General features: G+C 32.2%; 1 protein-coding gene across 1 annotated transcript in view; it reads left to right on the top strand.

Moving 5' to 3' along the window:
* Window positions 1-7,316, top strand: part of LOC128155451 (low-density lipoprotein receptor-related protein 2-like) — a 47,347-nt gene extending 40,031 nt beyond the window's left edge. The window contains 5 exon segments of the mRNA XM_052817154.1: window positions 24-260; window positions 1,297-1,474; window positions 2,739-2,863; window positions 2,983-3,139; window positions 6,953-7,316. Of these exon segments, the coding sequence (XP_052673114.1) occupies window positions 24-260; window positions 1,297-1,474; window positions 2,739-2,863; window positions 2,983-3,139; window positions 6,953-7,316 (1,061 nt within the window).
* The last annotated feature ends 4,860 nt before the right edge of the window (window positions 7,317-12,176 follow it).

Here is a 12,176-nt window from a genome sequence, read left to right as displayed (position 1 = left end):
TTCATATATATATTGTATTTTAGGCGTCTTTGAAAGCAATTTTGTACTTGTGACCGATAGCACACACGACAGAATCCTTCAAGTTAGCCTTGACACTGGGGAGCTAAACAAAATACCTATCAATGCAACTGGGGCCTCTGGAATAGCCTTTGACAAATCAACACAGACAGTCTTTTTCACATCCTCGAAATATCGATTTTCCTCAAAAGTGATGTCTGTTCCACTTCACGGAGAACGTAAAATAAAGACATATGCTGCAGGTAAAACAAATAAACTGATACATGATATATTCTTATTCATGATTGATTCGTAGCTATGTCTTAATTTCAATTTTTACAATATTTAAATTTGTGTGTTTTATAAAAATATTATTATTTTATTTACCTTTAAAAAGACAATTTAAAGTAGCAATTGATTGTTGCACCGGTGTGTTTTCGTACTATTTTCCCTCAACATATTTGCTGACCTATGTTTTTTTTTTATACATACTAGACTTTGACCCACGCATGTACGGGTTGACATATAACATATGATATCGAACATTTACGAAATAGATACATGTACATCGACACGCCGTATTGTTGACCATTACATAACCAAGCTTTAAGCCTACAATAATGCTAGTAATTTCACTACACTCTGCATAGAAAAATCTAACTGAAAAACCTTGGGACGGGCCTTCACCACAGTTAAAACGCCTCCGATATGTACACCCGTATTAACGCATCAAAAAGTTGCAGAATCGCTCCGAAACGATTTTGGGAAAATTAATGAAGCCGCATTTTAAATAATTAACAGTCAAATTATTCACCAAAAAACATTTTGAGACTGTAAATATTTTAATTCATACTAAAGAAGAATTCAACACTTTTCACCAACTTTTTTTCTCGCTTTGAATTTACACACAATGTTGACATTCGGAACTCTCGGGATTTTTCATATTAAATGCACTGAGTCAGGGTTATCTCCCGTATTTCCTTTGATGAATATAAAACAAATTTTCGGTTTCATTGAAAATTTATACGTATTTTTAATATCGTTTCTGAGTTTATCCATACAAATGTCATATTTTGGAAACATAAATTAAAGAGCCTTTCGTGATTTAACGTGAATGTAATGCGCATGCGCAAAATTGTAAAATCTAGTACTCTTTCGATTTCTCGGTATTAAAGCTCAAAGAATAGACTGTATTATTTTAATATAGTAGTATAGATTTTTCTAGAGATATAAAATGCTAATTCAGCTAAGTGTCAAAAAATGTAGCTATTCATTAAAGGATCCTCTTTTTGGCTACAGGGTTTCGATATTCGGAAAGTGTTGCTCTCGACCATTCAACAGGAAACATCTACTTTGCGGCAGTGACATCACCGGAACCAGATTCAATTAGAGTTTTAAATCAAGAGACGTTAGAACAGAAAACATTGCTCACCGGTGTCCAGGGCCCAAGAAGTATCGCGCTTTATTCTTCAAAAGGGTAAGTGATTGAAAAGTCAGATTATATGTTTAAACATATCGGAATATGTGAAAAGGTAACGAGAAAGAGGTATTGGGCGAAAGTTTTCTCCTTTGTTTCTGATATTTAAAGAATGAATAGTACATGTATGCGGTGTGTAATACGTCATCATCATATTTAAAAAACGATTATTTTTATTTATTATTTATTTTACTATTTAACGTTTATTGCTAGTAAAACGTTTCTGTGATTGCCATGTGATGCTGCCCGGGCAAATCATAAAATGTATAATAAAAACAAGTTTCTCATTAGTTGATTTTAATTAGAAATATGTACAATTGTTAGCTATTGATTCTCTGTAAAACAACTACTTTGAAGTAGTTATATGTCTTCGTTATTGTGGTACATAATCTTTTAATTTCTCTTGCCCCCTCCCCCTTACCAGAAATGTTGATAAAAGTATAGGAAAAAATCTATTAGTTGAACTATATGAGGTGCTTAACAAATAATGCTTTCTTTAGTGCTTTATGTAAGCATAAAGATAGCACGCAAAGTCAACAAAATGCATCAGGTGGTAATGTTTTTTCTGTGAGGATTGTTACCTTTTTGGTCTGTTTATAATACTTAAGAGAGTATTTTAATCTTTACCTATCTCCTAAATTCTACAAATAGTAATTCGAGAAAAAAATATGTTTAAATATATTCCTTAATTCTACAAAGTGTTCCGCGATAATAATTATTATATTCACATTCCATTATCGGGAATATGTTTTCATTAATTTCTTCGTAGAAAGTTTTTCAAGTAGCAAATGTAAATATGTTTCATTTTCAATATGATAATTTTGTTACTGCTTGATTACTGAAGCTGTTGATTCATTAAAACATTAATCAAAAATTCAGTAGGCATGGCATTATCAGTCACATGGTTAATAATTAACCTAAAATTGTAAATACGTGGTCAGTTAATTTCATATGGGGTGAAAGCAGAGCTCGAGCTTCGTATGGAATGTTCTGACCACGTATAAAATTTATCATGATAAATAATGAAAATTAGGTCTTTTATTATAACAATTTTATATTTTTTGATATGGGTAAAAAACCTGATGTCATATTACTTTAAGAATGACGAAATTATGGCAAAAAGTAGGTACATGTACATTTTGTTCTTGTGGTTTTAAATTATACATGGTCCCTGCGAAAATGCTGTTAAACAATAATTTTCATACAAATAAAAAGAAGACAAGCTACCATAATTATTTATACATATCTTGTTTCGATTGAACAGGTTTATCTTTTGGACGGAACTAGGAACTCAACGTATTGGCAGAGCTCATATGGACGGAACATCGATCCAATATATTGTTACAGTTCATGCATATTGGCCCAACGGCGTAGCCATAGATTTTACAGGTACTCCTATTAAAGCTGTCCTTATGTAATTGGTTTCCTTTGATGATCTCTGCTAAGTAATCGTCCATTATATTCATAAATTCTTTGTCCTACTAATTCTTTTTTTACTCATGATTTAGCCGAAAGATTATATTGGATTGAAGGTTTCCTTGACTACATAGAAACGTCCGATTTGAATGGTGGAGACCGGAAGAATATAGCAGTCGACTCGTTTTCTCACATGAGGAGTATTTTTGTGCACGGGGACTATGTTTATTACTCAGGTTTCAAACGTCAGTAAGTGTAACTATTTCCTTTTAAGTTAAAACAATAAAATCTAGAGAAAGGACATAGCAATATCCACACGGCATTTTGCTTCATGATGATCATAACAATATACAGTATTTTAAAGTGGCGCTTTAAAAAAAGTATATTTTGTAAATTTGTTTTTTTTAAATGTAAGATACTTGAAAAACTGAGAATACAGTTTTAACAACGGATGTATAAATTTAGTTAATAATATATAAGATTTATGTATCACATGCATTTGATCAATGATAAATCATGCCAATATTTAAGTAGTGCCTGTTTGGATGGGTAACAGTTGAAATTGACACCCCGAGAAACCATTGTCAACCGACGCTAAGCGACGGTTGACAATGGTTTCTCGGGGTGTCAATGTCAACTGTTACCCATCCCAACAGGCACTATTTATTTTTTTATACTCAATGTCTTAATTTTAAAGAGAACTTATTTGCTTTTATGTAGAAATGACTTGAATTCTTCGTCGCACCGTACGTGCATACTTTACGCACATATAACAATTCGTTGTGTTTCCCGTTGGAAAGTCTGTCGCTTTCGCTGGGGGTAATAGAACGGATTATCAATTGCGTCTAAACCAATCAGTTTTCAGTATTTAACATGACATTGTAACAATACTAATTGTCGTCTTTAAATTCAAAAGGCGAGTATTGAAGATCCATAAAACTACAGGAGCTAGAGTACCATTCATGGAGAACTATCCAGAGGTCGGAATACTAAGTGGCATATTTGTATCCATGGACAACGATACAACGGACGGTAACTCTAACATATTTTCTGAAAAAAAAATGACTCAAACCAAACGAATACAATAAAAGTATTGTGTCCCTTTCCTATTCAATAACATATTCCACATTAATAACAATGCTTTTAAACAGTTACCTTCTCATTCATTATTATCAAATCAATATCAAACACAAAATGAAAACAAAACAAAATTTTTAGTTCATTCACTCTGTGCGGAAAATAACGGATTATGCAGCACATTCTGCCTTCCAACACCAACAGGAAAAACTTGTGGCTGTCCAGACAACGTAGAACTTCTACCTGACCAGAAAACCTGCAAAGGAGGTAGATAAACGACCTTATTTATTTGGACAAATATGCCTTTTTTAACATACATAGCCATTTGCTTATCATCTTTTTTTTTCTTCAAATACTCCTTAACTTCTTAACTGCCCATCGTATTCGGGTTGATCCTTTAAATTGGATGTGACTAAGTATTACTGAATTCAATATGAATTTTCAGTTGAAATGTACCGTTTTTACGTTACATCAAGCTATATATTCTTTCAACAGTTCAGGTTTGTCCGTCCTCATTTTCCAAACTACATCTCCTTAACTGTCCACCATATTTGGGTGAATCTTGTGAATTTGAATGTAATCCCGGATTCAAGAAAGTGTCTAACTCATCTGTAAGGTGCAATGCACTTGGTCAGTGGGAACCAGACATCGAAACACTATGTATAGGTAAACGGATCATCACTTTTATACTTTTTTATAACAAATCCCAATGCACGTCCTGAATGGGCACAATTAGCAACGGTTCTTAATATTTAAAAAAAATAATAATCATATTATACATACAAATCATCTTGAAGATAAACTTCAAAAATGTTTCTGGTTTCAGATATTTTATGTCCAATTTTTGAGTCAAATGCTGTTTTAAAACCTGACTGCACTCGAAAAGTGGGTTTATCGTGTGGGTTTAATTGCAAAGAACACTACGTTAAATCCTACAATGGTGATATAGTTTGTGATGAGGATGGTACATGGAATCTACCAATGGAAAATCTGTGCACAAGTAAGAAAACAATTAATATTAGTATTTATTTTACAGTCGTCTTAAAGGACATATCGCATGTTTCTAAAGTATACGACATTTTACATTTTTTGGCTTCCTTGTGTATCTAATAATTACTCCTAACGGTTTGTTAACGGTATAAAAGCGGCCATAATATCAATTTAAATTATAGCCCCGATCGTTTAAAAACTCGTTAATTAGATAGCGTGTCACGTGGTACAGTGACGTCAAATGCCACCTTTTTCGAACGGCTGATTGTAAATAAATTGTAGGATTAGCATTATCTTCTTTAATTTTGACATTCATTCACCATGTAAGTTGTTTTTTTTTACATGCTGTCTAAATTAAAAGAATCTTATTATTCAGTCGTACATGTTTGAGCCACTAGTACGGATAAAAAAAGATGATATTGCCGAAAAAGCGACGATGAAGTCGGCAATTACGATCAAATTGATCGACGTGTAAACATTGTAAACACAACTTAGTAAGGATTTTAGCTCAAATAAATCTGTTAAAGGTGTTTATTTATTCGACTCAGAATGTTCATTATTGTAAAACTGTGGTGCACAAGAAGTTTGTTTCTTCGGCAGTAACTGATCACAACTTTCTAAGGTTGTTTACTCTATATTACACTAGATTATAAAAGCAGGCAAGAACGTTTTCCTTAATTATTGTTAATTTCTGTAAGATCCCATCTCCGTATTTTTTTTATCCATTTACGTATAAATGTATATCAACAAACTTTGTCTACTTCTCGCGTAAACAATTAATATCGACAACTCGATCCATGACTTCTCCCACAAAAAAATAAAACTCACAGAAATCTCACCTTCCGTACTAAAATTATGATTTCTGCAGAGGTGAGCTACATGTATGAATGAAGAAATCATGTATACAAAACCGATGCATAAATGAACGTATAGTTTAACAATAAGAAAAAGAAAACAGCTAATGAAGCAAGGCGGTATCCAAAATGGCGTCCCCTCTCGTTAATTTTTTCTCCGATGAACTTGCGTTTTGTACACAGGCCCCTGTGCATAAAACTTCTATTTTCTTCTTTGTGAGAAATGAATACGATTTATTTATGAAACTGTAATTACAAAAATGTACCATTTAGTTAATAATATATGAATTGAATGTTTATTTATAAATCCTCTCGTCGACAGATAGACCCCTATTGGTCACAAGATTTTCGCATACTTTCGTAAGGGAAACTTAAAAAAACAACAGTCCAAATCCCCATTTTCGGTGGCTAAATCACCCGCAGGAGGCACAGAACACCATCATGTCCCGTTATCGGCAATTTAATAGGTGATAATTAGTTTAATTGTCGTTTAAATCGAATCCAATTACAAAGATGGCTAACAGCATCTTCTCGCTCGAGGTCGCATATGACGTCACACATCATGGCGGGTAGATCGAAAGAGAAAATATGCATATCGCGACATTTGAATTTCATCGCTTTCAAACTCATGAATTAGGCAGAATATTTTATGAAAACGTTAATAAACTTCATTTTTAATGAGTATAGAATGGTTTTATTTAAAAAATTCCGAAAATTGAAAAACATGCGATATGTCCTTTAAGTGTTTTAAGTTTTATGTTCGTTTTACACAATCATGGGTAAATGATTTTTTTCTACTTTATTGTATGGCTAGAATAAAGATTCTATAATGGATTGAAACAAAATATTATGTTTCTTTTTTCACAATTAACAGGTAATAAGAATCATGAAGCTTTAGATATGTTGATTGTTGGTCTGAGCGCCGGTGTAGGAGTTGTTGTTTTGGTTACAACACTAAGCTGCGTTTTCTGCTTGTATTGGAGGAATAAAAAGAATCAGTAAGATATTTTTTTGAATAAAACTTTTTACCAACCTCAAACTTTAGGATTTTTTTTTATAAAAATATTTATATTTATATCAAGTTTTTGGTTCATTTATTTCCATTTCCAAAATCTATGACAACGATTTATTCATTGAACAGAAAAACACAAGAAATCCAGAAAATTCAACAAATAAATACAGTCAGACCTGCAAATATGGACACAGAAACTGATATTATTGCCGATCGAGAGGGGAAAAGACCGGTGTCAGAAGGATATTCCAGTTTGTACGAGGGATCGGATTACGGCTACACGTGGTTCGAAGACGTGTTCGATCCAGTAAACATAAGCAATGGCTCAATGGGCGGCGATGTGGTTTCAGGAGGATACATAGATCCCACTTCAAGGGGAGAAAATATGATGGAGTCTGGCGGCAATAATCATATTAGGGATAGAGTGACGAACACGTATACAAGTCAAGTATCACCGATACTCAAAACAGTTGATAGAAATTTAGAGATGTGAAAGGGAAAAGGAAACCAAAATGAAAACTCATCCAAGCAAAATCTACCGACTCAAGGGATAATTAAAGCGATATGATCAAAACAATAAGTTATCGAACAGATGTGATGATATATCATGGAAATAGAAACAGCGTATAGATACTCGTAGAATTGTTTATCATATGAATAGTGATGAATACTAGTATTTGTATTATTTACAATGCTATTTACAATGCTGGAGAGAAAGCAAAATAAAATTATGATAGCTTTTAGGATCGCTTTTTCACGGGTTTAAATTTCTTTGTATTATTCAAGGTTTTTCAAATTTTTCAATAAAAATGATTATAGTTTACGCCTACAATTTTGAAAATTGTTGTAAAATATACATTTTTTTAACCAAAGGTTGCCAGTGTGAAATATATGAAAATTGTACAGTTTATTTTTATAAATGGGGTAAAATGATAAACGATTTTAATACTCTATGAAGTTTCCATTCATTTTTTCAGGTAAATACAGTATGGAATACCAGTATTACACATAAAAAAATATAACGGATAAAACAGACATTATCTCAGCACTTTGATGTGCCTTTTTGTTTTTCATTTATTTTACAGAACCAGAGAGAAACCAGTTTTACTGTTAAACATAGTTAAATATAAACAGTTAAACATACTTTGTATGTTTAAGCAATATATTTTTACAGTGTGTACCAAGTTACTTTTTCGTAAATACCCTTTGGCGATTTTAAAAAAAATAAATACAAATACCTGTCATTAATTAGTTCAATTGAAATTGAACAATGGTAAAATCTCAAGATTGCTCTCAATACATATTAACTTTTGTACACCGACAAAAACAGAGGAAGTAAATCAGGTTTCTTAAGGAAATTATCAATAGGACACCCTTACATCTAAAAGTGGAAGGCTCAATCTTACTGGGCCGCATGCTGACTGACGTTTTTTTTATACTAATTGTTAGACCATTATTAATCACATAATCTTCTAGGGACTTTTCCGGGTTTTTTCCCGCGATTACTACAAAGAGCACACGGCGGGTAAGACCGGTCTGCAGAGGATCATCACTCCTCCTACCTTCAATTTAATGGAAGTCTGTGTTGGCGCAAGGTTTTTATTTTGACCTTCAAAAACAAACCATTTCATCAACGTTTTGTGTTTCCACAACAATGACATTTTCCCGATTTCGACATTTACCTCGATTATGACATGCCCAATTGTGACAAGGAGCACAGGGCGCGTACGGCCGGTCAGCAGAGGATACTCACTCCTCCTAGGCATCTGATTCTACCTCTATCTTTTTGGAGGTCCGTGTTGCTCTGCTTTGAATTTGTATTTCGTTTTATGGATGTTTGAGATGGTTGACGGTTTGTTATTGTCATGTTTTCATCGTCACAACATGCCTGACATCCGTTTGAAAGCCATTTTGTTCCTGATTGATAAAATTATGTCGTGGTACAAAATAGTTATACACCATTTAAATGAACTCCTCTAACGAGGGAGATGAGATAGGAATGAAGACACCAAAACCCTAAGAATTTTTTTTAAAGGACTATATATGATATGGGCCTAAAATGGCCCCCTAAAATGAACATCATCATTTTACTGTAATTCTTTGATTTTTAGATTCAAGTGCTCACAATATAGAAATATGACATCGTAAAAACAACCTTTTCCCGCCATGTTTGCATTTTAAGCATAAAACAGCTTATTTCAAGCAGTTTTTCTTTCAGAAAACATAGAGCGCATGCTTGAACAAACAAAATATTTTAATCAGAGATGTATCTAGCCAAAACTAATAAGTGACAAAAAAATTGATCTTGTTCAAGCATGCGCTCTATGTTTCCCAATCGTAAAAAGATAAGAAAAATGTCAATTTTTGACTGATTTTGATTGAATTCTAAAAATAGCGTCACTTCTGACGTCATATACTGCCAGTGAGTGCAAATAAATCAAATAAATATATGAAAAATATATTCTTTATCAACTCTTCTAAAAAATTAGTTAACTTTTTATTGTACCCGAAACACTTAAAAAATTATAGGGGCCAAATTTAACTCATATCATATATAGTTCTTTTCTTTGTGGTTAAATTTTTCAACTAACATTTATTATCAGCTGTTTTGTACTGAAAACGTGAAATCTAAATAATTTCTGTTTCTGTCTGCAACAGACGATCATACATATGTGACAGATTATCGATAAGGTAAGTACGATCTCTTGAATTGATCCTAACTTCCCAAATGGGAAACATTTGCAGTAAAAGTCTTGCATTAAAAGTTCGACATTAAACTAATGTATTTTAATTAAAATATATATAGCTAGGTAGCAATAACAGCAGCTGCAGGTCAGAAGGTCCCGGTCTGAAAAATTTTGGATGGACTACCTGGGAGCTACAGGGCCTTTTGTTTTAAAATCTGCAATTTACGGCGCAAAAAATGCGATAGTTTTTAATACGTGATTAAAGAAGAGACAAAAAATTATTGAAGAAATAAGCTGTATTTATCCATTAAGATGGTTTAAAAAATGATATGTAAAAAACAATATCAAGATTCATCAGTTTTTCAAACAATGGATGAACTTACCAGTCTGTGTATCTGGTCGACAACATTTTTAAAGTAAGCTAAATAGTGATAAGACCAGTGACAGGAAATATGATGTGTGAATAAATACCAGCCACTTAATATAAATATTAGCTTAATGCGTCATCTTTTAAACATGTCTGGAATATGAGCTACAGATAATATAATGACATATTTTAAAGAGTTGTGATGTTCAACAGATGATAAAATAAATCCTTTTCTAAGTTAGCTATGTACTTTGAATGTAGCATACTGAAGCCACCATGTTTTAAATATTGAAGGTTACTTTCTTGCTCCGTTAACTGAATAATTAAAATTTTAAATAATGTGAATGTTTCTTTTAAAAGACAAATCATCAAAGAAATCAGTCAGTATGCCAGTGAAAAATGAAGATGAAAGCCTTTATCACATTCATTCAAATCCTTTTGGTTTTTGTTCAGACCATTAAAGATATGCTTGTAAATGTTTGTCGACGTTTTACGACCACTATTATTTATTTTTTTTATAAATCATCACTAACACTAACAGGTGTCTTTAAAAATCTATAAGGTTCGTATTTTATGTAGATATACCATGTTTTTTCTAAATATATCATTTTTCTATTGACTATGGTTCAAACATCAACTACTGAATCGTTTGATCGACATGACATTAATTTAATAAAAAAATTAATGGGTATATTTACTGATGAGAGAAAAGAGAAAAAATGACTAAGATATTTATTTTTTTAGTACATGGACTCCTAACATAAGATTTAAATTGGCATGCTGTTCTAAAGTTTTAAATAATTGATCAATATAACATGTGCCATATTATAAACATTTTATGTCTGAAAGATATCATATTTTTTTCTGAATTATTTTGTTATGTAATCTGATAATTTCGGAGGAAAAAACCCTACTCGTTTTAGAAATAAAACTGCAACATTTCAGATTAAAAAGTTTGTTTTTGTGTTTTTGCGTTTCATTTTAAAACCAGACGTGTTTTGATACAACTAATATATTAATGAAAATAATAACGTTTCCTGGTAAACTGTTCAGTTAAAAATGAAAAATACAATGCAAAAAACAATTTAATGAATATGAATAATATTTTAGAGATCGGAAAATTCACTTAGTTATCGTTATTTCAGTTCATACTAAATAGAATATTTATTTTATACAGCTGTGGTATTGTTAAGATTTTTCTGTTTTTTTAGCTTCAACTATTGCAAAAGGTATCATTTAAATCCAAGCTATTCATAACTACAGTATCTTCAAAAATGACCCGTATGATATATCAACCGAGTTTATATCGAAAATCGGACGATACACGGAAGATAGTTTTTGATTACCTATCCAACAACTTGTATTGGTGCAACTTACGTTTCAATTGGGTTGCTATGAAACCCGCGTACTATGGAAACGCGTTATTTTATAGGGTCGTCGTACAGGACAACTTGAACAGATCCAACTGACTTGCATTGGATCCTGTGGTTGGATAATGTTTTTAAAGCTTAAGTAAGAAGTTGGATTTGTTTTTTTATGTTTAAGTTCTTCGATACTAAATTGATTAATTTTTCTTTGTAGAATCATGTTCTTTTCTGATAATAACCCAAATAGGTGCATCAGCAAGGTGTCAATAGACAGATATAATTTAGCAGTTATTTTGTTAAATGGCCTTATACATGTGCCTTCACTTTCTATTGACATAGAAAATGATAATTTGTATTTGACGGATGCAGTTTGAAGTACTTTTGAGGTTTGTGATTATAATGGATTCAACAGGAGGGTGATAGATAGAAGCAATATGAATCAAATTAGTGGACGTCAATTCTATAAGGTAAGTAAGGGTTGTTACACGGCTTGACAAGGGCGCGCTTTACGCGACCGAGGTAACCGTGTAACAACCATTTTGTCGCTTGGTCTTTGTTTCTAGATTGAATGATTAAAGTTATCAGGGTTTGATGGAAAGGACAAATTAGATAATTAGTCAAAAGAGTTTTGAGATATATTTATTCTGGTAAAATCTTAAAGTGGCAGATAAAATGGCAGAGGAAAGGTTTCGTTCTGTGGACAGACACAAAATAGATAATGTTTTAAATATTGAAACTCAAAAACGAAATACATCCTATAAAAAAGCTATCTTGTAGCTGATCTGAGTGATGGCTCCAATGATTAATCAATTAAGATTTTCTATTCAAATGACCCGTGAATGCATCAGTTATATACCACGGGCAATTAAATGGAAATTTGTGGTCATAAGAGTGGAACTATAAAACAATGCATTATGTTCTTAAACTTTTTT

This window comes from Crassostrea angulata, chromosome 7 (assembly GCF_025612915.1).
Source record: "Crassostrea angulata isolate pt1a10 chromosome 7, ASM2561291v2, whole genome shotgun sequence".
Taxonomy (NCBI): Eukaryota; Metazoa; Mollusca; class Bivalvia; order Ostreida; family Ostreidae; genus Magallana; species Magallana angulata.
Note: the sequence above shows the minus strand (reverse complement) of the source record. Positions and strands in the feature narration are given on the sequence as shown.